The sequence below is a fragment of the Erythrolamprus reginae genome, chromosome 9 (genome assembly GCF_031021105.1).
Source record: "Erythrolamprus reginae isolate rEryReg1 chromosome 9, rEryReg1.hap1, whole genome shotgun sequence".
Classification (NCBI taxonomy): domain Eukaryota; kingdom Metazoa; phylum Chordata; class Lepidosauria; order Squamata; family Dipsadidae; genus Erythrolamprus; species Erythrolamprus reginae.
Window position 1 is genome coordinate 32,760,503 of NC_091958.1, and position 17,941 is coordinate 32,778,443.

Below are 17,941 nucleotides of genomic sequence, written 5' to 3' on the forward strand. Positions count from 1 at the left end.
TGTATGACCCTTACAAGCTCCATTTTTTGCTAGCAGAGACACTGCAGGCTAGTCCTTCACCATTTCCAGGGTGGCCCTACAGGCCAGATGTAAGCACTCCATGGGCCCTATTAATGTATGAGCAGAGTAATCCTTGTTTACCAAGGTTGTACACACAGAGAAACATTTAGATTGAGATTAGTTGTGAATAACTACTCAGCCAAATACGTAGTCTTTTTTTATCAACTGTCTTTTTCATAACCAGCAAACAAAAATATCAAGCCTAAACATATTTTAGCTGATACACATAACTACAATACAGAGAAATTGCAGAGCTAGCCTAACAGTGAATAATCATTAACAGTGAGTAGCCAGACAAAGAGAAACAGAGAGAGTGACTCAGGGAAATAAGCTATAAACTCTAGCTCCCTCTTGTGGCAGTTTGCAGCACCTGCAGCCAATATATTGCCAACCCAACAGTTATGGACAGAGTCTTAACAGGCCCAAACCAGCCCAAGGGCCTTGAGTTTGACATCCTTGATCTAGATGCTAATCAAGGATATCACCATCAGGAAAATAACCACATGAACCCTACAGCTAGGATAATAATTGATTCAGTTCCATTCAGTGTCCAGATGCTTCATCCCTATTTACAGTGATGTCCTTGACTCTGTTCTTCAGGCAGGTCCTTGGGAAGCACCTCATCTGGGTCCTCGTCTTGTTCCCAGAGCCCCCTGTTGCTGAGCCCAACCCATTCCCACAGGATGCCATTTGGAAATCCAGGACAAAATCACTCCTCCATCTCACAGTATGTACTGAGTTGTTGGGAAATGCATCAACAGTTCATGGATTTTCATGAGCTGGTCCTTCTGATCTTCTATATTCATTATATCCTGAACAGTGGAAAGATCATTTTACTGTACAGGCAGTCTTCATTTTACAACCACAATGGAGTCCGAGATAGCTGTTAAGCGAGTTTTGCTCCATTTCCTGACTTTTCTTACCACAGTTATGAAGCAAATTGCAGCAGTTCTAGTCAGGGGTGGGTTCCTTCTCGGACCAGAACACCCAAACCATTAGTGACCTGCTACTAATGTAATTTTGTCATCACAGATCTGATTCTATCTGTATTGGTCTGTGCTCGTCGCTATCTTTTTTTCTGAATTTTTGACCGATTTTCCTGTGTTTGGATGGCTTCTCCTCGTTCTGTGCTTAGAAAAAAGCCCTCCCACCTGACCCTGGTTAATACTGACCTTTATTTCTTCACCTGAAGCACAGCTGATCAGCTTCTCAGCTGCGTTTCGGGTTGAATCCACCATTTGAGCATGCACAGAAATGAATTCGTACAAGGGGATGTGCGCGCACATGTGAAATGTCACGATGCAAGCGGGTGGTGAAGGTAAGTGGAATCCACCCCTGGTTCTAGAAGTTAGTAATATGGTTGTCAATTCTGAAGCTTATTTGGCAAAAGCCATTTTGATCTCCAGCATGGGAAGTTGTGAGGTTTTTTTGCTATGGAATTAGCAATAACATTTAGACTTATTTACCATTTCACAGTGCTTTACAACCCTCTCTAAGTAGTTTACAGAATCCCCAACAATCTGGGCCCTCATTTTACTGACCTTTGAAGGATGGAAGGCTGAGTCAACCTTGAGACTACTGAGATTCGATCTGCCAGATCAGCAGAAGTAGCTTGCAGTATTGCAGTCTAACGACTGCACCACTGAGGCTCTTACTCTTGCTATGGAATTATTACTTGGAACCCTGACACTGGTTGTTGAATCAATCTGGCTTCACTCATTGACATGGCTTGCCAGATGTTTCCAAAAGAGGATGACATGAATCCTGGGACACTGCATCATAGTTATCAGTTGCCACCGACTACCAAGGTCATACCATCATATGTGATGGACTTATGCACAAACTAAAATATATCGGACTAAAATCAAAGAGTAGTTAGAAGAGATGATGCAATAACGTATTCAGTGATGGGCTGTTGCCCTCACGGGGGGACGCAGACAGAGAGGGGATAGTAAGTTTATGCACTATTTATTGAATACTTAATAGGTTTTTTTATTGTCCTTCCTTCTCTAGTACCTTACTATGATGATTAATTACTTTTAAAATAGGAAATAATTAAATAGTATGTTTTTACTCATAAACACTTTAATCATTTTAATCATTATCTAGAACTGAACTTTTATAGCAATTAAAGAAAACTGAGCTACTTACCTAATCTGTTATCATACTGAACCTTGTGGGTTCAGTACAAAACCTTAAAATGTGACTGTGCTCCTCAACAAATAATGCTGTCTATCACTTGTCCTTTTTGTGGCTATTCAAATAATGTGATTTAATCAACTGAAAAAGAATCCAAGCACCTATTTGAAAATTTACCTTGGTTGTTAAGCCACTCCCATCCAGTCACATGACCTTTAAGCCACCCCACCGACCACATGATTGTCAAGCCCCTCCCACTTGGTCACATGGCTGTCAAGCCACTCCTACCTGGTCATATGAACATCAGGCCACACCCACAAAATAAACCGCACCCACAGTGCGGCAGTAAAAATTTTGGCAGCCCATCACTGAACATATTGAATTGAAATCAGAAATATTTTTGTTAGGAATATTACCAGAAAGTTATAGGAAAGCAGATAGGTATTTGATGATCCATGTGTTAACTGCAGCTAGAATTGTATATGCTCAGCAATGAAAAAAGGGAGAGTTATCTAGAGAAGAAACAGTGAAAAGGAAAATATTAGACTGAATAGCAGATATGATTAGACAAACATTAGCAAGTGGAGATAAAGAACAGGTAGAATAGTATGCTGTTTAGAAGTTGTTTTATAAGTGGATAGAAAAAAGAAAGAAAGGGGTGTGGAACTGAGGAAAGCAAATGAATAAGAAATGTAATACATCGAGATAAAATCAGTAAAATATTGCAAAAAGAGTAAAAGGGAATGTAACTAGAGAAAATTGTAAAAAGGTAAAAGAGGTGTATAACCAGACACTGCTGATGAGAGAAATAATGTTTTTATGTGTGTACAATGAAAAAATAAATAAAACTTTCCCAAGATATGAATCAGTTGCCAAGTATCTGAATTTTGATTCTGGGATCATGGAGAAGATAAAGTGGTGGATTTGATTATGTGACAATGGTTGTATGTGTGAAAAATGGTCATGAGTCACTTTTCCCGGTCCCATTGTAACTTCAAACGGTCACTAAGCAAATGGTTGTAAGTCAAGGACTACCTGCACATGAAGGTACACTTTCCAAGATGTGCCCTTTGAACAGGAATAGATATACATTTAGTTTCTTTTTAGAGCAGTGGTTCTCAACCTGGAGGTAGAACAACGATTTCACAGGGGTCGCCTTAGACCATGGGAGGAAAAGACAAAATTTCCATGGTGTTAGGAACTAAAGCTTCTATTCTGTCATCTTGGAACGTATTTTAACATCCAACCAATCAGACATTTACAGTGGGGGTGTCCCTCTGACCTTCCCGCCAATCAGTTTAAAGCTCTGTTGGGAGAATTGGCGCTAGACTTGTGGTTGGGGATAACCACAACATGGTTTATTAAGGGGTCGCGGCATTAGAAAGGTTGAGAACCATTGTTTTAGAGTGTTTTTCTAACTTCCTCTAATATCTTCTTTATTTATAGCTGTTCCATTGGATCTGGGATCCAAAGTATCGCCATAAGAAAGTTCACTGACTTGGGGTTAGCCATTAGTGGAGGCACCAACCGATCAGATGGACCAATGGTTTACGTCCATGATATTCAACAGGAAATAGACTGCAATAAGGTATGGCAAATACATGAAGGATTCCAGTTATATATGTTGCTATTTGAGCTGGGGTGGCACAGTGGTTAGAATGTAAGTACTGCAGGCTACTTCTGCTGGCTGCCAACTGCCAGCCCTTTGAGTCTCACTAGCTCAAGGTTCACTCAGCCTTCCATCTGTCCGAGGTTAGTAAAATGAGGACCCAGATTGTTGGGGGCAAGAGGCTGATTCTGTAAACTGCTTAGAGAGGGCTATAAGGTAGTGCAAAGTGGTATATAAGTCTAAGTGCTATTGCTATTGACTGCCAGCTGCCTGTAATTTGGCAGTTCAAATCTCACCAGGCTTAAGGTTGACTCAGCTTTCCGAGGCGGGTAAAACAAGGACCGTAATTGTTGGGGGCAAGACGCTGACTCTGTAAACTGCTTAGAGAGGGCTTGTGCACTGGTTAGAGCAGTGTTTTTCAACCAGTGTGCCGTGGCACACTAGTGTGCCGCGAGACATGGTCAGATGTGCCGCGAAGCTCAGAGAAAGAAAACGAGAAAGAGAAAGAGAGAAAGAAAGAGCAAGAGAGAGAGAAAGAAAACAAGAGAGAAAGCAAGCAAGAGAGAGAGAGAGAAAGAGAGGGAGGGAAGGTGGGAGAGAGAAAGACAGAGGGAAGTAGGGAGGGAGAGAGAAAGAGAGCAATGAAGAGGAAAGAAGAGAGAAAGAGGGATGGAGAGAGAGAGAATAAAAGAGGGAGAGAGAGGGAGAGAGAAATAGAGCGAAAGGGAGGAAGAGATAATTTTTTTGCCCAAACTTTTTTTAGCCTTCCCCCCCCCCCCCCGAATGTGCCCCATGGTTTTGTAAATGTAAAAAAGTGCCACGGCTCAAAAAAGGTTGAAAATCACTGGGTTAGAGCATTGGTGGTGCAGTAGTTAGAGTGCAGTACTGCAGGCTACTTCTGCTGATTACCAGCTACCTGCAATTTGGCAGTTTGAATCCCACCAGGCTCACGGTTGACTTGGCCTTCCATCCTTCTGAGGTGGGTAAAATGAGGACTCAAATTGTTGGGGACAAGAGGCTGACTCTGTAAACCGTTTAGAGAGGGCTGTAAAAGCACTGTGAAGCAATGTATAAGTCTAAGAAGTCCTATTGCTATTGCTATTTTGAACAAAGCCAGAAATATTCCTTCAGTGTATTCTGTTTGGAATAAAGAACTTTGTAAGAAAAAAAATGAAGAAACAAGACTGCCTAGAAAGCTTGATTTTTCCAAATTGTTATTTGCCTTTCTACATCCTTTAGGATGGGTGCCTGCAGGTTGGAGACCAACTAATTGCTATCAATAAAGAGTCATTGGTGGGTGCTACACATGAGGGGGCTAAAAGGATAGTTGCAAAGAATTTGCTCAGGTAAAGTGTTGCTTTGGAGCTTATTTATTTATTCATATTCCGCTTTTATTGTTTTTACAAATAACTCAAGGTCGTGAACATTTCCAACACACCCTTCCTCCTCCTATGTTCCCTACAGCAAACCTGTAACATGGGTTGGGCTGAGAAAGAGGGACTGGACTGAAATTACTCAGCTGGCTTTCATGCCCTAGTTTCCAGGTGATTGGTCTAAAGCAGTGGTGGGATTCAAACTTTTTTACTACCGGTTCTGTGGACATGGCTTGGTGGGCATGGCAAGGGAAGGATACTGCAAAATCTCAATTTCCTCCCGATCAGCTGGGACTCAGGAGGCAGAGAACAGATGGGGGCCAGGCCAGTCAGAGGTCATATTTATCGATTCTCCAAACTAGTCAAAATTTCCACCACCGGTTCTCCAGAGCTGGTCCGAACCTGCTGAAACACACTTCTGGGTCTAAGGTCTCCCAGCTGGCTTTCATGCACAAGGCAGGACTAGAACTCACAGTCTCCTGGTTACACTGCTAACCAGAGCTTACAAAACATTTGTCAGACCAATTCTGGAATACAGCTCACCTGGAATACAGCTCACATTGTATATCAGATATTAATACAATAGACAGAGTCCAGAAATATTTCACAAGAAGAGTCCTTCACTCCTCCACTCACAATAAAATACATTATTATTATTATTATTATTATTATTATTATTATTATTATTATTATCATCATCATCATTATCATCATTATCATCATCATCATCATTTATTATTAATTGGATTTTTATGCTGCCCCTCTTCGAGGACTCAGGCCAGCTTACAACATATAAAATATAATGTAATCCAATTAACTAATTAAAAATCTAGAAACCCCCCCAAAAAACATTTAAAAAATCATTCAATTCACTCCACATTCTCTCAACACATTGATTGGGCAGGGGCCAAAGATCAAATGGCCCCAGGCTTGGCAGCATAAGCAAGTCTTCAGACTCTTACAGAAGGTGAGGGGGGGCAGTACAAATCTCTGGGGGGAGCTGATTCCAAAGGGCCGGGGCCCCCATAGAGAAGGTTCTCCCCAAGGTCCCACCAAACAACATTGTCTGGTTGACGGAACCTCTGTGGGATCTGACCAGTTGCTGGGATTCATGCGGCAGAAGGCGGTTTCGGAGGTATTCTGGTCCCATGCCATGTAGAGCTTTATAGGTCATAACCAACACTTTGAATTGGGTCTGGAAACCAATTGGCAACCAATGCAGTCCGCGGAGTGCTGGAGAAATGTGCAAATGTCTGGGCAAGCCCATGACTGCTCGTCCAGCTGCATTTTGCACAATTTGTAATTTCCAAATGCTTTTCAAAGGTAGCCCCATGTAGAGAGCATTGCAGTAGTCGAACCTCGAGGTAATAAGGGCATGAGTGCCTATGAGCAGAGACTCCCTATCTAGGTAGGGCCGCAACTGGTGCACCAGGCGAACCTGGGCAAACACCCCCCTCAGCACAGCCGAGAGAGGATGTTCTAATGTCAGCTGTGGGTCGAGGAGGATGCCCAAGTTGCAGACCCTCTCTGAGGAGATCAAGAGTTTCCCCCAAGGGTGATGGATGGACAGATGGACGTGTCCTTGGAGGTAGTACCCACAGTCACTCTGTCTTTTCTGCATTGAGCTTGAGCCTGTTGGCACCCATCCAGACCCTGACAGCCTCCAGGCACCGGCACATTACTTCCACTGCTTCACTGAGTGGACATGGGGTTGAGATGTATAGCTGAGTATCATCAGCATACTGGTGGTAACTCACCCCATGCCCTTGGATGATCTCACCTAGTGGTTTCATGTAGATATTAAACAGCAGAGGGGAGAGGACTGACCTCTGAGGTACCTCACAAGGTAGGGACCTAGGAGTCGACCTCTGACACCCCCCCCCACTAACACCAACTGCAACTGACCAGAGATGTAGGATGAGAACCACTGTAGAACGGTGTCTCCCACTCAACCCCTCCAGTTGACGCAGAAGGATACCATGGTTGATGGCATTGAAAGCCACTGAGAGGTCAAGGAGCACCAGGACAGAGGATTAACTCCTGTCCCAGGCCCACCAGAGATCATCCATCAGCGCGACCAAAGCAGTTTCCGTGCTGTAGCCGGGTCTGAATCCTGACTGTCGAGGGCCTAGATAATTGGCTTCTTCCAAGGACCACTGGAGCTGGAGCGACACCACCTTCTCACCTTCCCTCTTATTCCACCACACTTGAAATATTGGGATTAGAAAATTTACAACTATGTCACCTCCAATCTGACCTACATGTAGTTCATATATACCAGCTGGCTTTCACGGCTAAGACAGAACTTGAATTCAGTTTCTAGCCTGGTAGAAATAGCCTTAATCACTATACCAAAATGGCTTTGAATACAACATCTGAAATATTTAGAGTGACCTGGGAAAATGAGTGAGCAAACCACAAAGAAGGGACTTGGGTGTAGTTTAGACCGAGATTACACAGAGATTTGTACAGAGATAGGAGATTGGAGGAACCACGAGAAGGAAACGCAAAATAAGCCTACCTCAATCTGGTTCGGTATAAAACGGGGCAGGGAGAAACTTGGATGAATTTCAAGATTCCATCACTGCGTCTAAAACAATAAAATAGCATTCTTGGAATTCCTGCCAGGTTGACTAGGCTTATCTTGAAGAGTTGATGGTATCATATTTATTTATATTTCCTGGCCAAAACATTAACCACAACATGCTATGAGGCACCGGCTGAAACTCATCTTGATTCCATGATGTGATTTCACAACACATGTAAATGTCATGAAGTCACAAGACACGCCTAACAGACATTATTGGCTTTCTGACCAGAAATGGTACAATATTCAGCTAAAGTCAGGTCGCCGATTCATTTAATAAAATATTACTTTTATTATTGTATAAACATGAATTTTTAAAACTTTTTTTCCAATTTATATGCTGATGATCTCTTTTTAAAAATCAATTTTTATTAGATTTATTTACATTTAAAAACAACATTGAAAAAAAAATAAAACACCAACTTCACAAACAATGCAAGTAATACCACACCCACACCAAAAAGAAAAAAGAAAGAAACAAAAAAGCACAAAACCCACAAATGCTGTCTATAGTGACAGCTAAACAGTAATCCTTTATTTCCATTAATTTCTAAATTAATCTTGCGGTGCTAACCATCGACAATAAATAAATAAAAACAATAAAATTTTTGAACAACAGATAGTTTGCAAAATACTGTTCCTAATCCTAATTCTATAGTTTTTCCTCACAATTATACATTATATTTTTTCTAATTTCTTAATACCAAATTTCTATATTTATATTCCTATATATTCCTGAAATCAGCTAGCTAGTGCGTGCATGCGTGCATGAGCTGACACAGGTCGATGACTCCGCGTGCCGCCTGTGGCGCCATCGGTTCGCCATCACCGATATAGTCTATTATTAATATAATGTAAAAATCTGTTTTCAATAAATTGAGTCACCTATTTTTTTCAACAACTATTCCACCAGTTTTACTTACATAGATATCTAGTTATTTTCATAGGAAATACACAGAAAGTGAAATAATATAATTCTATATAATTTCTTCTTATAAGCAAGTTACTCTTTTTTTTTTTTGGTCAAGGCATGAAGGAAATACAGAAGTGGCCTTCATTCCAGGAAGGGAAAAACTTCATCTAGGACCTTGTGCAAATAATGGTGCTCACTCAATGTCCACAAGACTGGGAGATAACAGCATGGCTCCTCCCAGGAGGTGGAAGGTCCACCTGAGATCTCCAGAGGTAAGAGTTCCACTCCTGATTTTCATCCATTCACTGAAGTTCTTCACTCTCAAAGTTGGGGCATTTTTGCCATCCCACAGCACCCAGGAGCTCCCTGCAGGCTTCCCAGACCCTTTGCCGATCCCATTTTTGCAACAACAAAAAGCGGGGGGAGTGGCCCATTTTTCACAAAAGTGGAGTTGAAGTTTTTGCCTTCTAATTACTCCATCTAGCATGACTGGAGGAGGAATTCTGGGAGTTGAAGTCCACAAGTCTTAAAGCTGTCAAGTTTGAAGTTTGTAAAAAGTGTACATGGTTGTAAAAAGTATTCTGCTTTGCTGGTATTTTATTAAATAATATATTACTACACAAGTTCGTTCAGAATAGTTTTTTATGGTAATTAAAAGAATCAAACTCTCCCCTTCCTAAATGTCCCTGGTCACATTGTCCAATAAATATTGAAGGCAAGCTCTTCTCCACTTTCAACAGCCACCTATTTCAATGACCTTGGTTCCTACAAGAAAGCATTTTGTTTTGACCAGACCCTTCTCCACTCCTTTCCCCCTTTCTGGCTTCTTGGCAACTATGAGGGTGCACCAGATGGCTTCAGCCACATTTGCTTCAGAGTTGACACAAAACACAAGCACACATAAGATTGCAATTGACAAAACACCTTCAAGGTGTTTTGTTAATGTTAAGTGCACTAGCGTGCCTACCGTCCCTGTCCTAAAGTCCTCATGTATTTTGTAAAATTTCATGCATTCAAAACTATGCTTGTACTTTATATATTCACATTAATGTTTATACTTTGCTTGCATTGGTATATACACTTGACAAAATAAATAAAATAAACAAACAAATAAAACAAATAAAACAAATAAAACAAATAAAACAAATAAATAAATAAAATAAAATCAATCAATCAATCAATAAAATCAATAAAATCAATAAAATCAATAAAATAAAACAAACAAACTAAAACAAAACCAAGAAAGTCCAGTTGCCTCTTGAAAACGCACCTTTGGGACAGCCAAAGGAAAACTCTTTATTTGTCTTTGTTTTTCACACTCCTTTATTTCTCTCCTGATTAATTTCCTCCTCCTGCATTTTTCCATTTTTTCCCCAGAGCAGACACAACTGCCATTTTCCAGTGCCTTCTCCATCTCCAGATGTCTGCCCACCAGAGTGCATCATTTCTGGTAACACTGGGATTAGGAGGGATATGGGATGTAATAGGATAGGAACATTTCTTGAATGCCATCTCATGAGACCCTGATTAGAACATACCAGTGATGGCAAACCTTTGGCACATGATAGAGCCATATCTGAGGGCACATGAGGTTGCCCTATGTCAGTTCTAGTGTGCATACACGTGCTGGCCAGATGATTTTCAGCCTTCATTTTGGTTGAACTTCTAGTTGGCCCATTTGGTTATTTTTTACTCTCCCCAGGCTTCAGGAGGCTTTCCTAAGCTCTGGGGAGAGCAAAAAACAGCCCAATGGGCCTACCAGATGTCTAGAGGCTTCAGTGAGGCATGTGCACATGTGGGGGGCAACATGTGGGGGGATTGTGCGCATGCATGGGGGGAAGTATGGGGGTTGTGCGCATGCATGGGGGAGGGCACTGAAGTTGAAGTTCACAAGTCTTAAAGTTCCCACCGTTAAGAGACCCCTGCTTTAGAAAGCAGGTTGACCCCGCCTCTTTTCTATGGCCGCCCTTCAAATGCGGAAAGGCTGCTCTCAAGTCACCGAAGTCCTTCTCTTTGCTAAGCAAGGCATATCTAGTGGCCTGGCTCTGTCCATTCTTTCTCTTCCTTACAGCTCCTGGTTCTCCTTCAAGCCAGGAATCATCTTCAACCCCCAAGCCTAAAGTATCCCTGGATCCTCACGTTCGTCTCAAGGATGGCAAACTTGAATTGGTGAGTCCAACCCAAACAGGCAATTCTATCAAACTCCATGAATTCATCCTTTGTTCCAGACAAATGTCCCCACAGTGTCTCTTTAAATCTCAGCCCCCAGGTGCGTCTTGTGAAGAGGGTTGGGGCGCTCTGCAGTCTGCTCTGTTCCTGCCTCCTCTCTGCTCTCCATACTTAGGGATCAGGAGGGGCAGTTCTTGCTTATCGCCTGAACTCCATCGCTCCTCATTTCCACTCCCTGCCCTCTCTTGGTCATCCTGGCCCCATTCCTCTCTGCTAGCAAGCCCTCCAATTTCTGAGGGGTCCCAGCCTGCCTCCACCCCACAATCCTCCTAAGCCAGTGAAGCTGCCTCCTCAGTCTCCTTTGGCTCCAGGTCTGGCTCATCTTCCTCCTCAGATTCAGGCTCTGACAGGAACATGACATCTCCCCACCCTGCTTTTTTTCCCCAAAAAGGCCCTGCAGTGGAGTTGTGTCCACTTTTAAGGACGACTTCCTTTTCTGATCAAGACTGATGCAGAGTTTATTTCTTAAGACAGTTTCCATCTTAAAGATGACTTTGGCTGTAGGAGAACACCCTTACTTAACCAGGGAGACCTCCAATGATGTAGGTTTCCGCTCCAAAATCCCCCAGAGTGCATGGCCATAGCTCAAAATCCTGGGATCTAGAGCCTTCTGGAAGCTGTCTAGAATGTGGATGGGAATACCAGCAAAGCGAGACCACATTTCTTAGTTAATATTGACATTTCTTCCTCTGCAGAGTTTCGTTGGTATCACTCTTCTCACTGCCTGTCTTTTGGTTTCCAGATGTTACAGTACTTAAACCTAGATATGAGTGAAGAGAAGACAAGGCAGTTACGGCAGAGACTGATCACTGATTCCCAAGGCACAGTAGCCTATGGAGGTAAGGAAAAAAATGTAGAGATACTTTCAGCTTTCAAGATTCTGTTTATGTAATTTTATAGGCGAGATAGAGCTAGGATTCCTGCTTATGTTTCATGTCTAGACTGCCTCAAAGGGTGAACATCAGTCTTGTAGGTCTGATACTAGTTCTTCTGTCGGAAACTATTCACTAAGGCTGCATTACTATTACTATTAGTCTTCTCATTGTTCCCATCATCCATCTCCTCCCACTTACGACTGTAGGACTGTAACTTTGTTGCTTGCATCCTTACGATATATAGTCATACCTCATCTTACGAACCTAATTGGTTCCCAGGGGAGGTTCGTAAGACGAAAGGTTCGTAAGACGAAACATTGTTTCCCATAGGAAACAATGTAAAGTCAATTAATCTGTGCAACAACAAAAAAAACCCGCAAAAAACCGCTGCCGCCCGGCTGTCACTTTTTAAAACAGCGGCCTCCCGAACGCCGAACGCCAAACCTGAACTTCCGGGTTCGGCGTTCGGGAGGCCGCCGAGAAGCTCCCCGGCTGTTTTAAAAGGTGACAGCTGGGCGGCAGGGCTTCTCGGCGGCCTCCCAATGCCGGACCCGGAAGTTCGGGTTTGGCGTTTGGGTTCAGGAGGCTGCTGGAAAGCCCCCCGGCTGTTTTAAAAGGTGACAGCCAGGCTGCGCGGCTTCCCAGCAGCCTCCCGAACGCTGAACCCGGAAGTTCGGCAAAAGTTCAGGGTTCGGGAGGCTGCTGGGAAGCCCCCCGGCTGTTTTAAAAGGTGACAGCTGGGCTGCGGGGCTTCCCAGCAGCCTCCCAAACCCTGAACCCGGAGGTTTGGCAACAGTTCGGGGTTCGGGAGGCTGCTGTGAAGCTGCGCAGCCCGGCTGTCACCTTTTAAAACAGCCGGGGGGTTCCCAGCAGCCTCCTGAACGCCAAACCCAGAAGTTCAGGTTTGGTGTTCATAAGACGAAAAAAGTTTGTAAGAAGAGGCAAAAATTTTCTGAACCCCGGGTTCGTATCTCGGGTTGTTCGTAAGACGAGGGGTTCGTATCTTGAGGTACCACTGTATATTAATATTTATTGTTTTCTGATTGCTTATTTGTATCTTATGACAATCATTAAATGTTGTACCTCATGATTCTTGACAAATGTTTCTTTTCTTTTATGTACACTGAGAGCATATACACCCATAACAAATTCCTTGTGTGTCCAACCACATTTGGCCAATAAAGAATTCTATTCTATTCTATTCTATTCTATTCTAGCCTAGCCTAGCCTAGCCTAGCCTAGCCTAGCCTAGCCTAGCCTAGCCTAGCCTAGCCTAGCCTAGCCTAGCCTAGCCTAGCCTAGCCTAGCCTAGCCTAGCCTAGCCTAGCCTAGCCTAGCCTAGCCTAGCCTAGCCTAATCTGTTATGTTCTGTTATATTTCTATTCTATTCTATTCTCTATTTTATTTTCTAGACCTTTGGCTCTTTGTTTGTGTTTTATTAGTGAATTTGTTTTTACCTTTCTGTGGCCTCCCTTAAATGAACCCCACAGACCTAATGGCTTTGACTATCTTAATCCCCAGCTAGTTTAAGCAATAGCCATGCCAGATGGTTGGGGTACACTCAGAGAGTGGGAAAGCTGGATGCTATGTTGAGAGAGGCTACAGTTTCAGAAGAGACTGCTTTAATTAGAAGAGGGGACATACTTTTTGGAGAGTTCTTCCTGATTTCCAGGAAGCAAAAGAAGAGTCCACGCCTAGATTGCTTCTAACAACATTGGCTGAGAAGTTGAGCAAGGCCTCCCTCTAATGGCTACTTGGGGAGATAATTCTCCTGAATTCAGCATTTATTTTATTTTTATTTATTTATTTATTTATTTTGTCAAAGTATAAAAATTAATATGAATATATAAGAAGTATAAGCATGATTTTGAGTACATGGTATTTTACGAATACATGAGGACATTAGGACAGTGACAATAGGCATGTTCATGCACTTATGCACACCTCTTATAGACCTCTTAGGAATGGGGTGAGGTCAATGGTAGACAATCTAAGGTTAAAGCTTTGGTGGGGTTGGGGAAGAAACTACAGAGTCAGGCAATGTAATCCAAAGAAGAGCCTTCTGTGGGGAGGCCCCGGCCCTCTGGAATCAGCTCCCCCTGGAGATTCGCATTGCCCCCACCCTCCTCGCCTTTCGTAAGAGTCTTAAGACTCATTTATGTTGTCAGGCTGATTAGATCTTGGCCTCTGGTCAATGAATGTTTGTATGATCGTTGTATGAATGGGTGTGATTGATTTAAATATTTAGGATTTTAGATAGCTATTTAATTTTTAATTTAATTGGATTAATGCCATTGTAATTTACTGTTTTTTATGTGTTGTAAGCTGCCTGAGTCTTTGGAGAGGGGTGACATAGAAATCCATTGAATGAATGAATGAATGAATGAATGAATGAATGAATGAATGAATGAATGAAAAAGGTATTCTGTTGTGAGTGGTGGAGTGTAGTACTCGGCTCATGGAATATCTCTGGACATTCTCAATTGTATTAATGTCCGATATGTAGTGTGGATTCCAGACAGATGAGCTGTATTCGAGTATTGGTCTAGCAAATGTTTTATATGCTCTGGTTAGAAGTTCAATATTATCAGAGAAGAAGCTACGCAAGATTAGGTAGGCCACTCTTAATGTCTTTTTAGCAATGCTGTTGCAGTGGGCTCTCTGAGCAGAGAGGACATTATGTTTTCCAAATTTTCTTCTAAATTAAGATCATAGCACCAGCCTATCTGAGTTTGCCTGAGTCCCTCTTTTCTTCCTGAACCCAGATTTCCTCCACATGATCAAGGACTTGCTTCCAGAAGAAGACACGGATCTCCACTCAAATTCTGTGCTTTTCAGTCCTGATGAAGTAGCTACTTTGCTGGACACGTCTGCTTTCCATTCTCTGGTCAGTGTTGAATGACCCAGAGTTTTATTGCACTCTTCTATGATTATTTTGATTGACAGTTATTACTTTTAAAACCTTGCATGGCATGGCTCCAGGTTACTTCTTGAATCAGCTCACCTCAGAAGGGACGATCCAAACAGACGAGCCCTGAAACAGACGTGTGCAGCAGCAGCAGCAGCAAAAACAGCTAATGCGATCTTTGGTTGTATAAACAGAGGCATAGTATCAAAATGACGTGAAATATTAGTACCACTTGATAAGGCCTTAGTAAGACCACACCTGGCTTACTGTCTCCACATTACAAAAAAGAAAAGAAAATACTTTTGAAAAAAGTAGACTAAAGCATGTGAAGAACAGTTGCAGGAACTGAGATTGTCTAGTCTAGAGAAAAGAAGGAGCAAGGAGAACATGGTAGCAGTAGCAATAGCACTTAGACATATATACTGCTTCACTGAAATGGTGTAAGGCAATGATGGTGAACCGGTGGCACACGGGCAACAGGTGGTATGTGTAGCCATATCAGAGGGCACATGAGACACTGCCCTATCTCAGCTGCAATGCACATGCACGCATTAGCCAGCTGATCTTTGGCCTTGGCGAAGGCCATTTCACCCTCTGGAGGCTTCAGGAAAGCTTCCCTGAAGACTCGGAGTGAAAAAATGGCCAAACAGGCAAACTGGAAGTTTGGAAAATGGACTTCTGGTTTACCATTGTGCTGTTTTTCACACGCCGGGGCTTCAGAAATCTTCCCCAAAGCCTCTGGAATGCAAAAAACAGAACAACGAGCAAACCAGAAGTTCATTTTTCGGAACCTCTGGTTTGTCCCTTGGGTAATTTTTTCACTGTCCCAGGTTTCAGTGAGGCTTGTGCTCATGCGCAGGGATGGGGGGGATTGTACACATGTGCATGGGCAGCGCGGGGGGTTGTACATTCATGGGGTGAGGGAATGGCGTATGCACGCATGCTAGCAGATAGGTTTGGCTTACTCATCAGCATTCTTGGCTGCGCCAAACGTCTCTTTACAGATGTCTGACTCTCTCAGTTCCAATGAGAACGAGAAGCTGGATAACCTACATCTGGAAATGGTGGTGTTACAGGAGGAGGTCCAGAGGCTTAAGGTAAGGGTGTCGACCAGAAGGCTTCATTTCATGTCAGTTGATGATGGTCATTCGCATAATAGCAATAGCAGCAGCACTTAGACTTATATGCTACTTCACAGTGCTTTACAGCCTTCTCTAAGTGGTTTACAGATAATCAATACTATTTATTTACCCCAGATTAATCCTCCTTTAATAATCATTACTTTATTATCTCCCTTTTCCCCTTCCTATTTTTTATTTATCATTATAAATCACATAATAATCTTATAATTGTTCTGCCTGACTGGGTTCAGGCAATTCGCAACAGTCCAAGGAAAAGAAATCAAACACACATGTGCTCTTCTAATCAGCAAACTTGTATTAAACAAACAAAAAAGGGTTAACCAAAACAGTCCTTAGTGTCAGGAAATAATGATAGTGCAAGGCATAATTCAGCCAAATACAAAACACAGGAAAAAGCAAACAAAGACAACCTGCATGGAGCAGAAACGTTTCAGGAGTCCTTTGAATCTTTAGAGCAAACAGCAAGTCCCAGAGGTTTCACCTCCCACGTGCCTGAAAAGGCTGGGTTGAAATCCAAAGGCATGGAATAGAAACTTCAGAGCAGGAACCACAAAGTAACACAGATAAACAGCCACAGTTTGCCTTGTGCCTCTGTTCCCTTTTATACCTTTAGCCCTCATTAAGGGAACCACACCCAGCCCTCAGTATAAGAACCACACCCAGCCGAGGTGCTACTCTGATGTAATCCTTCAATTGAGCCCTCCTTTGCATGGCTCTTCAGCTATGCATGTCTATCAGCTGGTCTGCAGAGGAATCCAAGGAAGAGAGACTGTCTGAGGGACTGCCGGCCAAATCCACTGGGCTGTCTGCTGGGTCCTGCTTGCTGTCTGCCAACTCCTCTGAACCAGTGGCCTCATCCTCATGGCTGTCTGCCACATCTTCCTAGCTGTCAGCCAGGCTTTCGCACTCACTTTGTGCTGCATCTCTCCCATCTGTGGGAGCAACAGCTGGCCCTAGCCCAAACACAACAATAATTCAAATAATCAATAAGAATATTAAAAATATTAATCATCCATAATAATCATAACCATTTTCAATTTTCTCTTCCTTATTCAACCATTCCATTTTAGCATTATTTATCTCTTAGAAATTTTTTTAGTTTAATTTATTTTTTTCTTCCATAATAAATTCCAATTAAGTTTAACATTAATAATTACAATTCATTATTTTACATAGTCTTATTCTTTTTATGATTTATAACTTTGTGATAAAGCTCAGTCCTCTTCCTCTTTTTAACAGTACTACTGTCATCTGTGTTTTCCATATTCATATTCCTTATAGTGTCTTAGGCCTCTTTTCAAGTAATATTATCCAGTGTGTTTTCAGTCGGTTCAGTTATCTCATCACAAATGTTCCTTCCTTCCATGCCATAGCTGATGACCTCCTTTCTTCCTAAAAATGTAGCCAAAACAAATGAGATATGCTTCCACCAAGGCCAGCATCTGTCAAAAATATACTGCTTGCAATAATTGATCCGGCCACAAGATTTATTTTATTTATTTATTTATTTATTGGATTTGTATGCCGCCCCTCTCCGTAGACTCGGGCAAACTTTCATATCTTCCGATGTAAAAATATTCCTCTTCATTTAATGTTTATAATAAAAAAGAAGTATAGCCTTCACAAAGAAAATTTATAGACTCCAATTTAAAAAAAACCAAATTCAAAAAGAACAACATTAAACGACTTAGTAATCCAACATTGGGCAATTTGCTGCATCCTAAAGCCTTTTGCTATTTGCCTCATCGTTAAATAGCTGCTTCCGCTTCCATTTCTGGCAGTTTTAGCTCCATTGAGAATAAAATCAAAAAACAAAAACCTGAAATCCCTTTCGGCCATCCTCACTCACAAGCACATAATTTTTATCTTTTCTTCACTCTGTAAGTACTCCACCATCCTCTTTCCAGATGTTTGGCTCACAGAGGCTCTGGGAGGGCGGTTTGGGCTTCCAGAGACCCTCCAGGGTGCTGTGGGATAGTGTTTTTACTTTCCCCCAGCTCCAGATAAGTTTTTGGAGCCTAGGAAGAGCGAAACACTAACCTACTGGGCCCACCAGAAGTTGGGAAACAAACCGTTTCTGGCCTCCAGAGGACCTCCAGAGGGACG

General features: G+C 42.4%; 1 protein-coding gene across 1 annotated transcript in view; it reads left to right on the forward strand.

Annotated features, from left to right (window-relative positions):
• LOC139172545 (syntaxin-binding protein 4-like) overlaps nt 1–17,941 on the forward strand; it is a 113,886-nt gene that overhangs the window by 68,305 nt on the left and 27,640 nt on the right. Inside the window, exons 7-15 of the mRNA XM_070761697.1 lie at nt 661–787; nt 3,646–3,787; nt 5,048–5,154; nt 8,797–8,953; nt 10,059–10,131; nt 10,753–10,850; nt 11,653–11,749; nt 14,551–14,672; nt 15,698–15,790. Of these exons, the coding sequence (XP_070617798.1) occupies nt 661–787; nt 3,646–3,787; nt 5,048–5,154; nt 8,797–8,953; nt 10,059–10,131; nt 10,753–10,850; nt 11,653–11,749; nt 14,551–14,672; nt 15,698–15,790 (1,016 nt within the window). The remainder of the gene's footprint in view (nt 1–660; nt 788–3,645; nt 3,788–5,047; nt 5,155–8,796; nt 8,954–10,058; nt 10,132–10,752; nt 10,851–11,652; nt 11,750–14,550; nt 14,673–15,697; nt 15,791–17,941) is intronic.